The 22,781-nt window shown below is 39.4% G+C and overlaps 1 protein-coding gene across 9 annotated transcripts in view; it reads right to left on the bottom strand.

The window, feature by feature from the left end:
- Positions 1–2,377: 2,377 nt before the first annotated feature.
- MAPK10 (mitogen-activated protein kinase 10) overlaps positions 2,378–22,781 on the bottom strand; it is a 169,223-nt gene continuing 148,819 nt past the window's right edge. For 8 of the 9 annotated variants that reach the window (XM_037395597.1, XM_037395556.1, XM_037395588.1 and 5 more), the window contains 3 exons: positions 15,525–15,588; positions 14,961–15,038; positions 2,378–10,038 (listed from right to left, as the gene is read on the bottom strand). In XM_037395597.1, the coding sequence (XP_037251494.1) occupies positions 9,896–10,038; positions 14,961–15,038; positions 15,525–15,588 (285 nt within the window). In that variant the 3' untranslated portion in view covers positions 2,378–9,895. Of the gene's footprint in view, positions 10,044–14,960; positions 15,039–15,524; positions 15,589–22,781 lie in introns of all 9 variants that reach the window. The other variant, XM_037395626.1, reaches the window with a different exon arrangement.

The following is a 22,781-nucleotide window of genomic DNA, read 5'->3' as shown; positions in this document are numbered from 1 at the left end:
GTAATCCTTCTGAACATTTGTTGATGACAAACCAAGACTTAAAGACATTTTCATAGTATGTGCCATCAATTTCTTAATCGCTAACACAGCTTAATCATGTACCACCAGACACGTCTTTACCTAGCTAGGGTTAACAGCAGGAAGAGGTCATTGTACAACTTTTTACCTCACCCACACATTAAACCATTAATTGTTCTGGAAAATGGAAGGGCTATTTTGTTGCAGTGGCTACTTCTTTGTCATTTCTGCCTCAGGAGTTTGTACAAATCAAAGATAATTCCCCTTGTTCTCCACTGTTAGATGTGAAGCAGAGGTAGGAATAATTTCACACATTTCAGATTTAGCCTAGAGAAACATTAAATGCTCCCATTGTTAGTTCCAGGCTTATGATGCAAGACAGGCTAAAATCTTCCAGACAGCAACAGACAGCCGCTGCCTGTAATGGGACTTACTTAACAAAAGCCCCAGTCTATCTATTTATTAGACATACTCAGAAAGAGAGCTATTTTCTCCAGCACCCTAATTACTATTCTGTGTATAAATGCTCCTGGAATGTGGGCAAAACATCATGAGGAAACATCAGGAGACAAACAACACTTTCCTTCCCAGCAGTCAATTTCAAAATAAGACAAATACATTAGGAAATAAGTATTCATTTAACTAGCTAAACATCCTCCCTGGCTCCTTACACTATACCGATAATCATGTTTACTTGGAGGCACAGCAGATTTGCAATTCAGGCACCAAGCTATACCATTAACAGAGGGTTTGGGGAGAGCATGTTGAAAAGCAAAACAATCTCGGTCTTTATCTGTATGTACTTGAAGAGAATCCTGGCCACAGGGCATTGAATGGAGCCTACGGGATTGTTGCTTTCTGAGCGTCAGCACACACACACACAAAGAGCCCAAACGGAACAGCCTCCAGCAGAGAGCTCTACGGGAGAACCCGAACTTCAACTCTGCCCTCAAACTGGAAAGTGATTCCCAAGCGCAGAACACAACCACCACAGACACTGTAAGGGGACTGTGAACTGGTCTCGGTGCATTTAAGTGGGCCTGACAACACCATAGTGAATGTTCATCAGTTTGAGCACAAAGGTTGTTCACTGACCTTCATCCCAGTTGTTTGCCTCAAGCAGAGAGCGAGGGGCAGTTTTGCAGAGGTGCTCTGATGTCCTTCCTTCAACTCTGCTTCAACACAGACGGTTCTATTGATTTGCTACAGCTCATCAGCGTGCAATACTCACTCCCCCTTACCAAACAAAAGATGTTTAGGCCATCACGCAAGCTGACCAAAGAAAAATTCCAGGGCTAGTCTGTTGCTACAAAAGGTACTTCCATTGAATACCAAGAGGCACTGTAGGAAATAGACCCATCCTGTTCAAATACAGCTTCAGATTTTCTGGAATTTAGGACTCTGGGTTATTTGAAGCTAAATCACAGTTACAGCTTCAGATCTGGATTCAATGATGTGTAAATCACTGAAATATGGTCATAAAAATTCTGACTGCTGAGAAGGCCAAACCTCTCAAAAAAAGACAAGTCTTCAAATTGTCTCCAGAGGTACCCAGTAAAAAAAAAATAAGCTGGTCCCTTTCCTTCCTATTTTGCACTAAGAATCACAAAACCAAAATTCCCTAGCCGCTGCAGATCAGTGGTTTGTGTCATATGTTGTAGCTCAGCCAATCTCTGCACATACAAACTGCGAGAACAGACCTTGAAAACTGCCCTGTTTCAGCAAGTCAGAGCAAGAGTACCAGCTCTACACAGTATGTTTGAAATAGCATTTAAGTACCAGCAAGTGTATTTTTTTATTTTATGTAAATATTGTAAATTATGTAAAAAAATTTATTTTTTTACAGTGCTTACAAAGTGCTTTAATTCATTCTTTTCTATAGCTCTCCTCCTTCAAATTGTTTTGACAGAAGGCTGTTTGAGATTTTTCTTTTCACCTCTGCACATGGTAAATCCAAACAGAAACATGTCTTTTGTGTATTATGGTTTGACTTGCTTGGAAATAGAATGGGCACACACAGCTTGTGCAAGAATTGAGAAAAACAGCAATGTTTTCCAAAAGGCAGCACCTTTTTCCTTTTTGTTCTTTTTTCACTTGGAGTTAAGTGTGTTCAACTTTAGAGAAAAATCAGTCCCCAAATAGTAACTGCAGTTGGTATGGTGTTTTTGTTTTGTTGTTGTTGGTTTGATTTTGTTTTACATTGTTTTAATGAGGGAAGATGGGAGAGGGACTAGATTTTACTTGGCAGTTTTTCTTCATTCTGTCCAGTCACATGGTCTTTTTTCCCCCAGTATTTTTAGGCATTCAACCAGAGGAATAAACTCTTAACTACTTAAAGACAAAAAGTCTGAGTCTCATATACATTAAGATCCCTTTATGTTCCTGTAGTGCTGTATATGCTTCTTAAATGAAAGGTGGTATACAGGATTAAGCCTACGAAGCACTTCAGAAGGAGCACTAACTGGATTTTGTAATCCTGGCAACTTCCACACGTTTACAGCTTTATCTGTGTCCCCCAGCGAGGGCTGAAGGAAAAGAAACAAGCAGCCAGGAAAGCTGTACAAGCATATTTTGTATCTTCTTCATTGATACCCTTCATGCCATTCAAATAGGACTCCGGAATACACTATTTTAATTAGCAAAGCTTGTTTTAAAGTAAACAACACAAACACTCCTTATAGAACAGTCACAGTCTCCCCTGCTAGACATACAGGCTTTTTGGCAAGATCACATTCAAACAGCATGAAATTCACCCCTGTGCACAGCCCCCCAGAAGGCCCTCGTACCACTTTAACGTCCACTTAGCTGCTCTGGCTAGGAGCGAGTGGTCTGTGGGATAAGGACTGAGGTTCACTACGACTTTCCTCCCCAAAAAAGATGGTCCAAATCCACATCTGTAAAGACCAGCAGTTTTTCCACTATAAGGTCATAAAGGTGTAATATAGGCGTCATGCATAGAGTACATACCATATTTCAGTTGAGTCCTGTCCCTGCATGACTTTGAGTCCCTGTCGAAGTACAGATGCACAACACACATGTAATGAAGCCCTCAATCAGTATGGTTTGCTGCACTGTGCTGTTTGCAGGGAATGCTGCAAAGTCATTCAGCCGACAGGAGTCAGGACAGCAGTGAGAAGAGTATCCTCAGGAGGAAGCTCTGACAGGATTTGTTTCGACACATGGGAGAACATGAGATTCCCATCTTAGTTCAGTAATTGCTAAACGAACAGAAATCAGAAATCATTGATGCAACATTGACCCATAAAACACTGATGACTGAGGCTCTGTTCTCCCCTGTACTACACACAGGGAACAACAGACGGTCAAAGGAAACCAGGGAAAGAACAGAACAATATGGAAATAAGGTTGGTTCCTTAACAAATGTCACTACTGCAGTCCATGTATGCTGACTGACACTGGTTGTTCTTTTCAGCTATAACTGTGCAACAAAATCGGACATGTCTCATCTTCCAGTCTTGATACTGAACTGTTGCTGTTGTTGATTTTCTTTTGTTGGTCAAGTTTTTTCTTTTTTTTTTCGTTTTCTTTTTTTTTCTTTTTTTTTTTTTACATCTACGTTTATAAACACTGATACATTACAGATCTTGTTAGTTATACTTTGAAGTCTGATCATGCAGAACTACAGGCAGGTGCAATTCAGATCTTATTACAGGATGGACATGGCAAGGTGAACAGTTGTTTTTGCTAGTTAAGATCTGGAGCTTTGTCACTGTTGTGGCTTAATGTATACTGGCCATAAGTCCCACTTACTCAATTTACTAAATATACATGATTCTATATGTACACTGAAACCTCCGGCACCCTCCTTTTCAGCATGTGACTGAGTTAGGAAAAGGCCAGAGGTCTACCGTATTTAGGCATACAGTGGCCTTATTTTAAAAGATTTAACAGAAATAGCGTGTTGGATTATTACATATTAGTTACAGAGGAAAGAAAAAAAAAATAATCAATACAACTATTTACATTATAAATACCTTGCTTTCCAGAAGACGAGAATGGCCCTGTTCAGTGAAAATTAGCAGAAGAGACAGGTTTACCTGTCTGAAATGATAAGTACGGTAGAAATACATTTATTTCCCAAATTGACTGTGTCTTCCTTAAATATGTGCTTTTCAGCTTTTCGCTTTCAGGTAAAAAGGCACAATTAGCCTCAGTTGAAGTTTTTCAACATTCTTTTGTCAAATCAAACCCTCTTCAAAACCCAAACTTGCCATGCGTCAATGAGTGTGAACAGAAATTAAGTTAAAGAGTTCACCTCTTGCAATCAATAGTTAATTTAAAAAAAAAATATTAAAAACCCCCAGGCCACACTGGCAAGTTCCTAATATTCTATGCAGATTCCACTAAATTCCACTGGACAGGTCTCTTTTGCAGCTCATGGGTGAAGATGACACATTCATCATCCCCCTGCCTCCCCCTAGCATCTTACCAATTAAGACATTACATATTTGTGGAATATTCAAACCCACTGCACAATGATTTTCTTTGTGTGTGTGTGTGTGTCTGTGTGTGTCTGTGTGTGTGTGTGTGAAAAAGATCACCTTGAGCTTGCAGTTAGTTAACTGGGTCCTTTGTAAAGTGGTGGAAGTTCAAATAAGCACAGCCATCAGATTCTTGAAGATGTGTGATTACATTACGATTATGCTCTTTATCCACACTGAGAACTTGGATCAAATATGAACAGAACACAGGTTCTAAAAATCACATCCATATGCACTCACTCTCTTTCCTACACACACATACGGAAGCAAAGAAAAAGCTTAAACTTCATGAACCACTAACTCAGACTTCTTTGCCAGACTATTAAAAGTCTAATTCTTCCCTGCAGGTTTTCTTTCATTCTGCTCTCCCTGGAAGCACACACAGTTTGTTGCAAAATGCCTTTTTTTGTTTGTTTGCTTGGTTTTGCGTGTTTGAAGTCACACAAAATTCTAAAGTCTCAATAAGCATGAAGAAAGATAGATCTGAAACTAAAATAAGCTTTGATCCTTTGGAATACTGCAAAGTTTGTAGTATAAGTAAGCTAACATTGACTATTACAAGTTATTTTGAATTAAAATATTCCAATTACATTTTACAATGATTTCAGGATACTGAAACACATTTTTCCTTTTTTTTTCTTTTTCCTTTAATGAAAAATTCAGGGGATTTGCTGAAACTGACTCTCTCAGGCAGTTTTAAAATTGACTATCAGCATATTTTTCATGAGAAAATACGTTGGTGGAAAAGAAGTCACTGGTGCTTACTGACAATTAGAATACAATCCAAATCAGTTAAATAGCACTACTTTGGAAAAATTCCTAAAGGTACTGCAACAAGTCTAATTTCTTCAGTATTGTTAGCCCAAAGCTTGAAGGTAAAGCAATATATATGGAGATAAAACCATATATATGAATCTATTCTTGATTATAAGTTTAGAAGAGTGATACAGTGACATTATCGACTCTCTCGTGTGATCTCTGGAGCCCAATACGGTGCAGGAACCAGTTATTTCCACAGGAAAACTGTCAGTGCATTAGGGAAGTAGCTAATCAGGCTTTCTATAGCTTTTTGTTCGTTTGTTTGTTTTTGACATGTTACCACACTTGTACTCTGATTTAAGCTCTGCTTTATATAAAGCAAGCTTGCTAAGATTCCTGAATCTATCTGTGCCATGGAACTCTAGATAGTATGGAGGATTATCAACCACAATGCCATTTGCATAAATCAGTGTGTGACCGACCCAAAGATCTGAACTTTCTAAAGATCTATTACATTTTAGTTGAATATAGTCAGAACTCAGAAGGTACTATTCCATCTATCAAGTTAGTACCTGAAGATTTCAAAAATTACAGAAAATTTTGGATGGAAAACATGCATAACCTTGCATCACCTTGAAGTAAATCAATACCTTATCCTCATTTAAACTCATGAGTGAGAAGGAAAATGGAGGGTCTTTTTACGAGCAATTGACTTCCCCCCCCCCTTGTTTTAGTTTCTCATATTATCCAAAAGTACTCCATCTGGAAATAAAGCAGGAACTTTTTGCAGCAACTTTCCTCTACCTTTTCAATGCTACTTTTTTTGCAGCTAGTGCTCTGAGCAGCCACTGATAGTTAAGATGTTTCTGCCATTTTCCTCACCCTGCTGATGGCAATCTGCACGACTTAAGCAAGCCACCTGGGACAGAATTGCTTTGAGTATTCAGGCACTTAAGATACCAGTAGGCTCTTAGGCATATTTTCAAAAATACCAAGGTGTCCAGCTGCCATTCACACTGATGGAAGATATGCCACTTCTGGCACAGGCTCTCTGATTGCCCCTTCAGTGCCTAAATACCTTGGAACATCTGTCATAGATCTCTAGCTTCCTGATTGCCTACATCTCTGCGGCAGTGGCAATTATGCTTGTAACTGCCAAGCTCAGAGAATGAGGTGAAAATTGTTCCTCAAGTACTATTTAGTAACACTTTAAACAGAGGTAGATTTAGAAGATCACTGGCAAGAAAAATAAGAAAAGCATCTGTCATTATCAAGCTGAAGAAAATATTGGAATAAAGGGGAACAGACTTGAAGGGTATCGAAGACTTCTAGAATCCGAAAGAAAAATTTTGTTTACCGTAAGACAGCTACAGAACATCATCACTGCAATCTTTTATTCAAGACTACATGCATTCTTGTAAGGTATCAGCTGACAGCACCAACTTCCTGACACAAAGCAAGACAAAGGATACTATTCCTGTTTGATGGTTGCTACTTCAGTTTGGACATACAAGGACCAGAATTGTAAAGAACTATTGCTTTTCTTCATTGATGGCTTTTTTGTAGTGTCCAATGTGGACAGCCCCAAGTCTCCTCCCCCAGACAGAGCTTCTCATAAAGGAGACAAACTAATTTGAGGACAAAAAGAGATGCAGTGATTCTTTTAGGCCCCATTTCAGCAAGGCACTTAAGCACATGCCAATGTCAATCACTGCTGAGCAAAGGACAAGAAGCACATGCTAGTTAAAATTATGTATGCATCCCTATATTCTCCATTAAATGTTTGTACAAGCACTGGTGCTTAGCAGAATCAGGGCCTCTGGGAATAAAGCTGTATGTCTGATATGACGTGGGTTCTTTTAGCGCCGATCACTAGGACATCTATGGTGACTAGTTCTCCACCCAGCACCTGCAATTAAAACAAGACTGAATTCTACCATGGGGCTAAGATCATGGGTTTTGGCTTCGACAGATGAAACATGGGAGAGTTGTAAGCATCCATCTACTGTAAGTGGCTTCTCTGCTGTTGCCTATGCCACATCTCTGCAATATCACTGTAAATGAATGGTGATTATTCCAAGTTTCTGCATTCTATATTTGTGGTATTTTTGCAGTTTCTCTTACATAGACCTTTGCCTCTCTGAGACACTTCTATTGGTTTTGTTTAAATAACACACCCAAATGGTGCACACTAAGGAATGTAAAGCAGATACTAGTTACCTGAATATTATTAATATATATCTATGGTGAATTAAATCTGGAGGTGATACATTTCATTATTGCTAAGAAGTCACCCTTGGTGTTATTGCCTTTGTACCTACAGAGCGCTGCCATTTACCTTTCAATACTTTTATGATCATTGGCTTTAAAGTGAGAATTACTTCACTCAACCATGACTTGATGTTTCATGGCTTAAGAAAGAATATTGCTAAATATTTTTAGCAGTAGTAAATTATTGCTTTTACAATTACTGCTCTGAGTTTTTAGAGTATTTTTTACCTAATTTCATTCTCAAAAAAATTTCCATACAAATCTACCAAAAATATATCCAGGGGAAAAAAAATCCTATAGCAATTTTGAGACAGCTCAGATCTACCAAGCCTGAAGTTACTTTATATCCACTTAATTTTTATCTTCCCTCCTCCCCACCCTGGAGAGTTTTTTCGTTGCTTTCTTCCCTTTAAAGAAAATCTGACTTGATACTAATTTCTTTTTTCTTACCACAGAATGGCAGGTTTGTAAGCCACCTAATACAACAGTCTTATTTTGGTAGAATTTTGAATACTAAGAATTAGTGAATTTTAAATACCCAGTAATATAGCCTAAGCAGTTTCTGACATCTGGAAAAGCATTACAGTATGATTTAGCTCATTTCAGTTAACATGGCACACTTTGGTAAGAGGAGAGATGACCCAGTATTTAATTTCCAACTTTGGTAACGATGACCTTGAAGTGGAAAATGCTAATTTGCTGTCTTGGCTGGAAAAAACATTCAGTTGTTCTGAAATTCTGTGTGGAGTTTTGCCATTCTCTGGTAAAAAAACACTTGCTGTTACAACTGGGAATCCTATGTGTTATTACCTGGTAAAATCAATTTGATATTCAGTCACTGTTGGGTTCTTCGGAACTCATCAAAACTGCCTCCGAGACCCCTGATGGCGACCCTTTCAGCCCAGCACACTAGCTGGTTGATATCCTCTGCTGTTACTTAGAATATAGGAATACTAGACCCATGCACTCTGTGGTTCTTTTCCATGTAACACAGCTGATAAAACTTCCTGGGGAGTCAGATGATTTGTTGCAAGCAAATGGACAGCCAAAAGCACCTAGAGAACGCCTGGTCTCTTAGTAGCCGAGATCCCTGCAAAGGAACGATCTGAAGGGAAAATAACCTCTAAGCCACAAACACACACTGAAAGGGAGTGGGCCACAAATATCCTTACTTTATTTAACCTAGTAAAGATCTAGATGTAAATTAAAAAAGTTATTGCATGTCCTTTTGATAATAATCCGAACTGTTCTCCCACCCTGCCATACCCCCTAACAAACAAGCATACATGTAATTCATAACAGCAAGCCTATCTATGAACTAAGATGATAACTCACTTAACATTTGCAGGAAAAGCTGCTTACTGAGAGAAATCTTTCTTGGCTACACATGCATAAAAAACCTTCGTTCTTGTTCCCTGTAGCTTGCAAAAGTACATGCGCTTCCTTCTAGCCTGGTCTTATCTTGGTGTATCTGCTCTAAAAATCAGAACAGCAAGTCTTAACATTCACAAACAAACATTTTTCTATGAAGTTCTGTGGCTTTTTCTTTCAATACAAACTGGTTATTATTTCAAAATATATATACAACTCTCAGCAGAAATTTTAGTGCTACATCTTCAAGTGTCTGAGGGAGCCACAGTTCAGTGTGGTTATTTACACTTCCACAAATCCTCATACAAGATATGCAACCTCATCAATGAACAAATAAATATAATATATACTGGGAATATCATGTATGTAATTATGCAGTTCACCTGAAATGGGCCATTTATATTTGTGGATTGTACACTAAGTATGTATGCAGATATGCGTGTTCCTGTAGGCACACAGCTGCATACACTGCCAGAATTCTCTTGGCACCTGTGTGTATGTGCTATTCATATATGGAGAAAAAATCGTGTATACCCCTATCTGCCTCACTGGGCAGCAGACAACAGAACAGAGAGTGAAGGCTGATACACACTCATATGTTTGAGAGTGGCTACTGCACACCTTGTCATGCCAGTCTGAAAAGGACAGTTGCAGGTTGCTGGTTTTGCAGCCATTAATTTTACATCTTATGGGGAGGGGGTTAAAAAAAAGGATTTTTCAGTTCCTTTTTTTCCCCCCCAGTAAGCATCATTGGAAGAAGACCAAAGCAGAGCAACTATAAGTTGAATATACACTTGAGCTTAGCTGCATTACATAATTCTGTAGGAGAAGCAGGCTGAAAAGATTTTTTTGTTTGCTTTGTTTAAGCCTTTATATTTATTTCTCTTCCTTTTCATCTCTTAACTCCTGTTAATTTTTCCTCCTAAATTACATCATCCTCTGAAGAACGCTGGGTTTCGCAGGCAGGCGGCTAGTCACCTGCAACAACCGAGGGGTCCTGCAGAAGCTTCCAGGCTGCTGTCCGTGTCAGACGCCAGTGTTTGATCCGTGGACATGGATGAGATGTCATTGACAGATGAGGATGGAGGGAGGCTTTCATTGCTGTTCACTGCTGCACCTGTGCTACGAAAACGAACACCAACGTGATTAAACCTGAAACCCCAAAACTTCTCAGAGTTTAAAAAGCAAAGGATACTCACCCTGTGGCAACAGTCATGGTAAGTACACAGACCATTTTAAACAGTGGCAAACAGTAGCAGCAGAAAATGGGCCTTTGCAAATTTTAGGCATAAAATATTGAATATTTTACCAGGAATTCCCTCCCTCAACAGTCTGTTTTGAAGAGGTATAGCTTGTTTACTCTCCTGATACATTTGGAAAATAAAATAATTAATTTTGTAAATGCTGCAAAAAGACAGAGCAATCTCGATGACATCTCATTGGTGACTGCAGACAGCAATCATCCATCTTTTCTGACAAGATTTGTTATTTCTAAGAGTTATTTACACATACCTCATTCATATTGATCAGTAATCACCCAGTACAATACTGTTACTTCATGTTTACCTGTTATTAAACCATGTGACACTTTTATGAAAATACAAACCAGTCAAGACAAATGCCTTTAGTCAAAATATGACTGAATTTAATGATATTAATGACTAAACAATATATTACCTTTCTAAATTTTTACAATGCTGGACAGAAGCCTGCCTTTAAGTCATGGATACTGTCCCAGGAATCAAATGGAAAGAATTCCAGTAGGTTAAATCAACTTTTGATCAAACTCTTGCTGTGCAGCTTTCTTTGATGAATGTGTGATCAACTTAGCTAATCAAAATAACTGAAGAAATAGCTGCAGAAATTGTATAGGTGAAGATTTTGTTGCACTCTGTCTGATTCAGCACTACTGAATTCAATAAACCCTGCTAAGTTAATTTCAGCAAGTATCAACTCAGCCCGTAAGTTTCTGGAAAGTACATTTTAATGGTTATTCCTAACTTTCAGCACAATTCCACATGACACAACACACCGACCTGATAGTTACTGTTGCAGTTCCAAAGCACCCAGACTCGTAAAATACCCACAAACCCCAATGAAAGCACACCAAACCTAAATGACAGAACTAAAGAATTCACCAGCACAAAGCAGCACTTATGCTGCAACACTCAGAAACCCAACCAAATGCTGTCCTTGTCTATGAGCAATGCTTCATTTGCTACGCTCAGCACCTCTCTGGTGCTACAACAGCTTGTTCCTGAAGGGATGCTTGTCAGGTAAACCAGTGCAAAAATGAGAGGGGTGCATTCAAAAGAGAAAACAAGCCCCATTTATGAATTTACTCTTTGTTAGAAAGCTTCTCACTGGCTGCAGGGTCAAGGAAAAGAGCAAAAGATTAGAGCAGGTGAGAAACAGCTCCTGGACTCTGTTCCTGGCTCTACCATTGACTTGACAGATACTTTTAAAAGCCACACATCAGCTTCCACGCTATAAAGCAGGGGCTCCTTCCTCAGAGCGCTCCTGTGAAGCCCTGTTTAATTAGCACCTATGGAAGTGCCTTTAAGACTTCAGCTGTGAAGTGGTACAGAAGCGGGGGAACTGAAAGGACAACTGGAGTTTTTGCTGTTCCCCAAAAAAGCCTTGTGTCTGTCTTGGGGATTTGCTCAGGTTCTTAGAAATAGTCTTAATTAGTAACTCTTGATATCCAATGTCATAACGCTTGGCAAGTCCATCAGCTGCTTATTTTTGGCTCTGCACACATAGAAGAGGGCTATACCCAGTAGTTCCTGGGTGACAGCAACAAAACTGAACAGATAGCAACTAAAAGGCAGGAGTAATAAAAGAGCAATTTTCATCAAGAAAGGGAACTGCTAAGAATAAGCCGCACTAAGATCAGCGCTATTCACTATATTCGGTATCCAGAAATGAGAAGACAGTTGCAAATACTAGGTATGAAACTATAGCTGGGTAGCGAAGACTAGGGGAGAGTGTGAGAGGAGGTTAGAGAGTATGCAGTGTCAGAGCAGAGGAAATCTGCAGATAACAGCAAGGTTATTTACTTTGGACAGAACAAATTTAATTCTAAATAATTTACAGCCTTGTATTATATTTTTATTTAATGGAAATACCTACTATTTGACAATACCTGTCAGAAACACTTTTTTAATGTATGAACCAATCAGAACACAGTATTGGTAAATTCCTCCCATATCTTTGCATAAAACAATTTATATCCTTTGCTTCTCTGCTTCAGAAATGACAGAGCAGAAGAGTCCTGAAACTGCTAATGAAAGGTTCCGCTGCAGTTCTTGGTAAAGTGAGTAATTTAAAATAAATAATACATCTTCTATGGAACTCATTTGCATGTGTGATAGCCACATATATATATATATATATATGTATATGAATATGTGTGTTTTGGAGAGGATATGGGTGTATAAAAGGTTATATGTCTTCATTGTTACAAGGGTGTGAATTAGTCAACAGTCCTGAAGGCTGATTAAATTTAGTGGCTATTTCTTACATGTATTGTTGTGACTGAGTTCCACTGAGAAAAGATTTTTTTCTAATCACTTTTATTCTCCCAGCTGAGTAATGATATGGCATAGGCCCTTTGAACAGTGAACATGTCAGTAAGGGGTACAGCATCTGAATTTATAAATAAAACAGAACCGTTCAGCACTTTTGTGACATCAAAAGAATAAAAAAGCAAAACCTACCACCTAAGATTAAATTCAATGTTTATGTGTACATGTGAACACGCGTATGTTATTTGCATGTGCTGCTTATATACACAGCTACATGCAAATCCTTCCACTCAACTCAGCACGAGTAGTGCCTTAAGCAGACAGGTTTGGATGCTGTGACCTATGAAAGAGAGAAGTCAACTAGATAAAGTGCAGAGAAAAGCATTAAGTTTGAAAAACTCAAAGAGGCAGGTAGTGAAGTTCAAAGGAAGACTGATTAGGAATGTGATAATGGGATTTACACGAGCTAAAAGCTGCCAGAAAGAAAGATGTAGGAAACCATTCTCCATGTTCTCTGGAGACAGGACAAGAAATAACAGAGTTAAACTGCAGCAAAAAAAGATTAGGCAAGACAAAATACAAAAAGCTTTCTGAAAATAGACAAAGTAGCCTACAGAAGTTTTTTGAAACAGACAGCACAAGTATCTGCTAGGGACAGCTTTAGATGCAGTTGATTTTGTTCATCGGACATCAACACAAGGGGCACTGGAGGTTCCCCTCAAGCCCCACATTTCAAGCTTTTATGTTGTATTAACTAATTGTTCACTGGACGAGAGGAAGCACTGACTGACACCCTGATACACAGGCACTCTAAGTAGCCTGCACTATCAGCGGGTAACTATTATCCTTGGTGCTGTCAACTTCAGCTGTCTCCCCAAAAGCTGTGATCAAATAATCACAGAAACTCATCGCCAGTTGCTTGCTGTGATTATTGATAAAGTGCCAAATCTTAGCCTTCTGAATCACTGCCAAGAACACCAATCAACAAGCAATGTGTGTGTAGAGTCTCCCTCATTTCCCTTATGCTTGGAACTGGTAACTCATTTCACCTCATTCTTTCAGTATTTCATTCAATTAAAAAAAATTGTCAGGTGCACAAAGTAATGAAAACCAGGAAATCTACTGTTTCATAAAACAGCCTCATCTCAGAGCAATTTTTAAATAGTTGCTATACTTGTTGGTTCCTAACAATCCAAAAACAGTCAAAGGGGAACAGCAAAAGAAAGACAGGTAAGAAATGGCAATTTTGTATGTTTGGAAGTGTTTTACATAAACAATAAAAACTTTCCCCATAGGAAAGAGACAGAACACGGAACACAAAGAAATCCCTGGGTAGTTAATTCCTGAAACCAGCAACTACAGTGTTTGTTGATTGTATGTCAGACTGCAACCACAATCATGTAGGGGAAAGATATTTAAGAATTAGGTTTTATTAGATACTTGTCAGGGCCCCAGATTTCTTTTCAGTGGTAGCACAGCAGTTTGGAAAATGAAATCTGCAAGTCCTATACTTTGTTTGCTACTCGATACGAACACAATAGATTGTTTTCAACGTCTTCGGCGATGTCAAAATCCAGGTGCAGTGCTAGTACTCTAGTATTACCATCTAGCGCTCTATTAACTTCCTCCATTGTTGCCATGTTTCCCCTTGTCCTGTCAGTTACTAATGATGCATTCTTGTTATAACATTAAGTTAGGTCAGCAGCAAGTGAAGCGTGAGACTGCTGAAAAACCATATCTCTGAAAATATGCAGAGAACGCTGCATTGAATGATGTTACTTTGAGGAAAGGCTCTGCAGAAGACTGGAACACTGTGCTCAAAATCTGCACACTTCAAATCTGCCAGTGAAAGTGTGCCTTCGCAAATACATATTTCTGTGTCCTGGCAGTCACAGCTTGCATTTCTGTGAAAACACTGCTGATATGAATTTTCCTCAGGTAAAATTTAGTAGAGATTTTTTTTTGTGACAGGAATTTAGGAATCTGTAATTGAAGACAACTTTTCCTTCTTATCCAGGTGTCAACCAAGCTTGTCAAGCAAGCTGGTCTAATGTTATTAGACTTCTGAAAGGATAAACTACCAGAATAGGCACCAGATGCTGACATGGTAGGGTGCGGCTGTGTCCTGTGTCCAACCGATGGAGACATGCTAACATCACCAATCTTGCTTATATCAACTACCGGAATATTAGTTCAGTTATCCATCCATAAGCAGTATACTAATAATAGAGTGAGATAAGCCTCCCCACCCACGCAAATATAATCCGTAACCATGAATCTTTCCATAGAAAATACCAGGACTCATCTCAGATAGCAAGCAGACCAAATTTTAAGTGTTAACATAACACTGGAGTGCAATTAGTCAAGGCCAACCCATTAGAAGCACTGGATTTCATAAAAACTTCTTCATTGGTTTACATAACTGCAAGTGTAGCCCAAGTGTTTCAGCTATCTCCATTCTCTTTTGGCCAGTACAGAAAACACATCAAAGTTATTCAATGGGGCTGAGTACCTGAAGGAGAAGGCTGTCCTTTTACTACGCCATTTTTAGTCTTTTCTTCAGAATTCATTACTTCTTTGTAGATGAGTTCTGGAAGAGAGGATTGCTGCAGTTACAAATAGGAACCAGTGCCTGTGATCAGGAGCAAAACAACTTTACAAAACACAATGTCGTAGACCTGCCAAGCACCCCCTAGTTCTGCCCTACCTTGTCTTCATGAGTCTGACAGCCCTACTTGCCTAAGACCTCTCTTTCCCATTCCCCTCTCCTATCATCTCTTTTTAGAGCAGAATTGAGATGGATAGGGTTAAACTGGAACAATGAATTGTTTAATGCTGCACTATCTAGAAATGAAGCAGCACAACAGTACAGTGCTTTTTACTGTGGGTAAAATTCTGCTGCATCATCCTGCTGAAGAGTATGCTGTTCTCCAGATGATACCCTTAGATTTCAATGAAGCTCTCTCTGAAGTTTCAAAGGAGTTCTTTTAGTTGTACACAGGTGCACTTGGTGGTGGGATGTGGCCATTTTGCCACTGAAATACCCCTTTCCCATATAATTCTAAACTGTGATTACCTTTCCATTCCTCGATTGTGTGTTCCCTTTCATCCAGCTGTTTATCATATATTTGAGGCGGTGGCTACAGGAGAGAAACAAAGCTATTTAGTCAATTGTCGGTTATATTGTAAAAAATTAGGAGCAATTATTTAAGTAAAAAATAAATAGTCTTCTCTTTGTCATCCATCCTGTACATGCAAAAACACATGAAACACATGTGAATATTAAAGATATTAACGCTTCTGGAATTCAACTCGTTATGTAGAAGAAAGCAATATACTTCTCCCTTTTCCACTTTTAAACAAGAGGCATAGCTGCAGATGAAATAGAACCCAGGTCTACAATGTCATTGTGCTTATACCGAGCCCAGAAACTCCACACACATTGCACTAGCAGAGAAAGTACTGTCAGAGTACCAGACAAATACCCATTCTGATTAATTAGTAGTAATATTACATTAATTTTTAAGTCGCCCTTTAGACATCCTAATTGCTGCTATACAAACTTCTCAGAGTAACTCTATTTTTGAAGTAAATCTCCCTGCCACCATTTTTTAGTTGAAGAGAATGTCACAGAAGTAGCAGATCCTGGAATTTACCAAGTCAAAGGCAACTGCGGTTTCCGAGAGCCTGAATCCCTGCTTCCACTGGGCAGCTAAGCCACATGGTCATTGTCTCTCCTCATGTTCACGGCCAAATAGAGCAGCCAAGCCAGGCAGAAGACACTCTTCTCCTTCCCTCTACCAAGAAGCTTCAGCATCTGAGGTAATAGTGTCTAATGAAGACGGAAACAAGCTCTACAATACCTTTCATGCTCATAAGTTATTTCCTCCAACTTTCATCTTGGGCACTCAGACATTGCATCCCAGTCAAAACATCCTACTACTAAATGCACATTTACCAAGCAATTTTCTGATTCACCAAGAAGTTGAGAGTTCACTCATCGGTCCATTAAACTATCTGCATGCTACAGATACAACTGAGAAAGTAATAGGGATGTAATATGAACCAGAAAAAATTCTATGGTAGCTGAACTGGACAAGTCACTGAAAACAAGAGAAGTTCCTGCTCAGTGACATTCGTATCGGGGCTAAAGACAAGCAAATTAGGTGAAGTGCTGGACTGCCAAGTCTCATACCCGAGAAGGTGCTGAGAGGGAACCTGAAACACATGCCATGAATTAAAGTGAGTGCCAGTGCCTTGCTATGTCAGCAAGGTAAAACACAACCACGTAAGAAGTCCCGAGTCCAAAGCCAATGCAGCTGTTCCTCAGCACAACAGCTCTTCTCCGTCCCTTCCATTGAGTCCTGAAGCTTAAGACAGAATCAGCCAAATTGGTGCAATCTCCATGGGGACTCCATGTTTCTGCTGATTGTGTTATCAGGGAGCTGAATGCTACAGAAGGGTGCAGGTGAGCCTCACCATGGACCGGCGGGATGTGGCAAGCTCCACTCCTCCAGCTGAGCCTGCTGAGCTGCCGCTCAGCTACTCAGCCAGCCCTGCAGCATGTATTTCCTATGGAGGGAAAGCTGAGAGAGCTGGCAAAGACAAGGAAAGCCTGGGCAGCCAGGAATTTACAGGAGGCTTACAGGGGCTCTCAAGCTCCATTACACAGCTGGCTCTTGGCTGAGCTGTAGCCTGAATCACAGCAGCAGACCCACTGCTGCTGTCAGGTGGAAGGAAAGCAGGTGAACCAAGCTGGACAAAAATACCCTGCAAGTACATTTCTTTCTAAAAGCTTCAGGGAGGGGTTTACAAAGAGCACAGGCTGTAGGCAAAATTGCTCCTAACAAGTGTAAACACTCTTTTTACATCTTCCATAGAAAACCAGGGGTATTTCTCCTCCAGCCAGAAATAAGAGGATGGATTCCGTCACTACTGCAATTCCCAAATGCAAATTACAGAAACAAAAGGAACAAGTGATCAGATGCACATTCCTGTCTTCTGTTCACACAACCACAAAATCTTTGGCTTACGTCTCTTCTAATTTATTTCAGCTATATCATAAATGGGCGTAATTGGCTAATAGGCAGCAAGAAATTATTTCCTAGATTTAACACATTCTGGAAATGAAGACATTTTCCAGGGAGAGTGCCCAGAATAATGTCATTTCTTACCAAACTCCTATTTTGCCATGAAGACAGTCAAGGGAGAGCAACCAAACTCTGTACTTCACATGCTGCAGAATGCCAGATACTGCACCCGCACAGCATTCCGCTGCAGCACCAGTGTTCATACTGCAGACCCCTATTTGTGAAGTAGCAGAACCCACAGCTATAAAACATGGCTCTCAGCAGGAACACAAGACCCAAGGGTAACAAATATTCAGTGTGATAATGACATGAATAAATCCCTGCTCTTCACCCAGGCAGGATTTATAACTTCTAAAACCTGTGGAGAACACAGATGAATAGGGCTCCATTGAGAGGCCCGGCCAGCACTCTCATACTGGAAGAAGTGAAGCTTTCCCATTTAAATTCCCTGATATCAGGAAATAAGCCCTTATGACAATTTCATCGATTCAAGGCTGAGCTAAGAACAGAGCAACAGTTTCAGGAATGAATTTATTTCCCATGATCCCCATTAATCATAATGAGAACCACAAACCTTAATATATTGTTATCAACCTAGATAATCCTGTCCAGGCTGACCACCCATTTTCTGCTAACTTGTTTGTTTTGGGTTTTTTTTAACCAGTTTCTAAACTTAGAGGGAGGAAGGGAGGTTTTTAACACAAGCATTGTCAGAGCAATGGAGCAACAGAGCTGCCATACCTGGGTCCTCGTGGCCACCTCATTTCAGTCTTGGTGCAAAAGTTGGTCTAAAAATGACTTTGCTGCCTAAGTCAAATGCCTTAGAAAATGACAGAGTTCATCATTATTAATTTTCTATGTGCATGCAGCTGCAGTATTATAGACATTCTTATAAATCCTTCATACAGCACATCCCAACTGAGAGTTATATGGTTTAGTTTGTACAGGTTCCAGGAAAAGTATAGTTAAAGTAGCATTAAATCAAAGCAGAGTGTGGATCAAGCCTATGGGTGGCAGCATGTAGCTTCAGTTTAAGGTAGCCATTTTCTCCCCAAATCAGATGATTTGTAAGCAATTCCATTGGCCACAGTAACAAAGAACAGAATCAATTTTTGGATGCGGAAGAGAAGGAATTAATTATATTTTTCTTGTAGATATTAAAATAATACTTTGTTTCAGTGGTTCTTGGCTGTTAAATTTTACAAATGGATTTTTAAAATATTTTTGCATTACATTTAACATTAATTGAATATAATAAAAATTACAAAAAAGAAAAAAACCCCGGAAAATATGCACAAGACCTTTTTTTGTAAAAAAAACCCACCAAAACAAGTGAAACCAAAAAAACCCAAGCCAATCCAAAAACCCAAATCCACAAATGACAGTTTCTTTCAGGTGGTCAGATAAACATCAGGAGACTACTGGATTTGTTAAATACCGTTCTGATATCCAGGGAGGAAAAGCTTTTCACCAGGGAAAAAAACATATGCTGAGGCTATTGTATTCTCACTTTCCCAAAGCAACATGGACTGGTGTGTATGCTACTGCTAGAAAGCAAAAGGAACAGGCTGGAGCTCACACTTGAATAAATCCTGCCATCTCTGTCCCTGCCTCTGCAGAGCTCGTGCCAGCACAATGAAAACCTAGGGATGCGCTGTTTTCAGAAAGCTTGGCAGGAGCAAGGGTTGATTCTGCATCTGTTCCCAGAATTGCAGGGTCTGGAGCAGCAGTCGTGGAGCGGCATACAAGGCAACAATGGAATTTAGCAATATACGAATAACAGAGGCAATGGAGGCTGTAAGAATTCATGGTGTGAGGTCAAAGAATTTGTTAGATGGCTTATATTCTCATAACAGGTGAATATAAAAATTCCTTTGTGTTTTGCTAGAACCTAGTCTGTGTCACTGATAGCATTATATATTTATTTTTGCAGTGCAAGCCAAAGTACACCAGTGTGCTGGCACCAGAGGCCTGAAGTCTTTAGCTGGAGAGGAAAATGTGAAGGGTCTTGGATTTCACCCTGTATTGACCAGGGACTCCACAGTGGGCTGGGCACGATCTCAAGTATGGATATGGAAGAAGAGATGCCTCTGTGCCCATTCATTCCTTGGACTTTTTGCGGAGCCTTATGGAAAACTCTGTGCTTAGTATGCATCAAAGAAACCGTGGTCTGAGCTGTTTCTGAACAGCTGGACTATAAGGATACCATGCAGCAGGAGTCAACAGAGATGATGAACAGCAGCAAGCTGGAAAAAGATTTGGTTTGGAAAAGAAAAAGACAACAAGAAATGCCTCTTTCTTCTCTAACCGCTACTTCTCACTGACATTAACAAAGATTGCTGCAGAAGTGTTCAGTTTCCATAGTTAATCAGCTATAAATAGATAGCTGTCGCTGACTAGAGGAAATATCCATGCTTGCACATGAAGTAGAGCTGCAAACTTCTTTTGTAAGACATCGGATGCGCACCATTGACCTCTAAGCAGAAAACCAAACCCTGTAACTGATTGCTAAAAAAACCCTGTGGCAGATCACCAGAGTTTAGATACATCATCTATACACACAGGGCTGAACAAGAGAAAAGAATACCAGGGAAGACACGCAACCTGACAGACCTGATTTTGCCATGAAGTGTCACATCTAATGGAGGTTACACCTTCTTTGTAGTGTTGTTTGCCAAGGTCATAAAGCTCTCCAGAAGCTCTTCCCCATCATCCTGGATGCTCAGCACTCACAGGTAAAATAAAAGCTGGATCATGGGGGTTTTTTTGTTTGTTTGGTTGGGTTTTTTCCTTATGAAAAACAATGAAACTTGAAGTTCATTTGGAAGGATTGTATTTAACAGCTGGTCACAGATAGTTTATAGAGGCCTAGGACAAGCACAGCAACAGTTTCTGTCCTGCAAAGGACCTCAGACTGAGATCTGCAAACCAAGCTCTCTTCATAAGCATTGCAGGAAAGAGCACCACATTAATAAAAGGTACACAGGTTGACATGCACAGCAAAATGAATGATAATTCACAGCTCAGCCCCTCGTGGGTGGTCCTAGATGCAGAGATACCCCAGCGAAATACAAGCCCTATGAAAATAAAACCACTAACAAAAGTAGTGTGAGTTACAGTACAGAAGACCTCATAAAATCTATCACAGTTGTAAAAATCTGTCCGTAGAGAAATGCTTAAAAAAATATTCTTAACATCTGATCTTTCCATTTTCTAAGAAATCTCTCTTTTAATGGATGGCATACGATAGATAACAGTAACTACACGGACAGTAAAATCTAAGATGAATTTTGAAACCAGTTAACAGCAAACATCAGATAATAATCTACGGCAAATGTTGCTACTAGGTTTGTCCCCATAGAATGGAACAATACTGTTCCCAAGTAGGAACCAATACAAGATCCCACAAATACTCAAAAGGTTCCAAAACGAAGTCATTTATAGGTGAGGAAAAACTGTGCAGGTTTAAGTCCTAACATCATAATTGAAAAATTAAGGGAAGGAACAGAACGCAGCCAGAGTCTTGCAGAATGTGACTTTGATAGCAGTAAGTAGGTATCTCTCCCATTCAAAACCATTTCTAATGCCAACAGTATGGAAGGAATTAGACCAGAGATCAGGCAGCTCAAGCCAACACAGTCCTAGAGAACAACCAGCACAAGTGTTCCAAAATTTGATTTCGGAGCTGCCCAGGTAGCAATGCTAAAGCTATTCTAAAGCATTTGTCTAGGAATCCATTCTGTTCACAAACGGTTTAGACGTTTTGGGATAAAAACAGTGACATGCATATAGGTAGCATTGCATAAACATTAGGAGAGATATGAAAAATTAAATATCAGATTTGGGGTTTAGTCATAGATCATTTCAATGAAGGATAAGAATGTATAGCAACTTCAAAAGCAGCTGTGTAAATGAAAACAAAGTCTCATGCACAGCATTTTCAGACAAGAAAACAGAAGCTAGTATGTCATTAGGGAGATATTTGAGATAATTTACAATAAACAGGATAGCCTACATGTGGAAGCAAGAGATTTTGGAAGCATCTTCTTTCCAAGAAATAAAACAAGCACTTTGAAGGAGAAAAGGTATCATGTGTCTCATTTATTCATGATAATAGTCTAACTGCTGTTATGTAGGTAAAGTAAATATCATAATAGGAGAGTCATAAACATAATATTTGTTTAAAAGGGGAACCAAGACAGTTTCTGTGTATAACATATAGGAAGGAGGAACCTTTAACTGAAATACAAAACAGAGAAGTAGGGTCTACAGGTTCCTATTCTGATTTTACAATAGGTTTCCTGTGTAATATTGTGTAAAATTAGGAAATAATACTTTTCCCCCTTGAACTCTGGTTTTCCTACATATAAATTAGAAGACTGAAAGCAGATTTCAACAGTTCCTACAAACCTGGCAATTCCACACAATCATAAACACACATAATCTGTATGTTTTCATATTTCTTAAAAACATGCATACAGAAATTATCTTAACTGTAACACTATTTAAATTGATTTCACTATTAAATTATTTAAATTAATTTCAGAGCAATGCTGGATAACCTAACACTGTGACTTTATTATCAAAGATACTGCAGCATAGCTGAGTGAGCTCAAAAGCAGCTGGCTAACTAGGTTAGTATGTTAGACATAAGGATTTCCTCTAAACTGAAAATCTAGCTTACCCACTCACTTCACAGGTAAGCTTAAAAACTGTGCAAGGCCTGTTTCTACATGTGAATAGGATGCTTCTTTCAGAGCTTTCGATTTGAGGGCTTTGGATGTGGTTTGTTTTTATGCAGAAGTCTTGTGGGAGAGTCACCACGCTGTTTGTGTAACCTCCTGCTGTTAGTGAATGGCAAGTACCACGTCTAATAAAACACTATCTTCCTCTTTGTATCAGGGGATCACGACATGGCATTTAAGGCTGACCAGAAGAGTTTAATGCTGTTACACGTCAGGGGAAAGAGTATTGCATTCCTACCCCTTCCCACTCGTGTTACAGTCTTTGCCCGTTAGAATGAGACATAATAGCTTTATTGCCCCCATATACCCTGTCAAAAACCATAAACTTTTAACAGACTTATAAAAAGGGACTGTAACTCTCACTAGCCTGCTTTCCAACTGGACAGGGCTATTCTATCTGTTCCCCTCACATTCATAATGCTGTAAATCTGGGCAGACGCAAAGGCCCATTATCTCCAGGTTAAACTTTGACACCAAATTCTCTGCTTATTCCCTCAA

The sequence above is a fragment of the Falco rusticolus genome, chromosome 1 (assembly GCF_015220075.1).
Source record: "Falco rusticolus isolate bFalRus1 chromosome 1, bFalRus1.pri, whole genome shotgun sequence".
NCBI classification, from domain to species: Eukaryota; Metazoa; Chordata; class Aves; order Falconiformes; family Falconidae; genus Falco; species Falco rusticolus.
The sequence above is the reverse complement of the archived record's forward strand: the minus strand, read 5'-3'. Positions and strand labels throughout refer to the sequence as shown.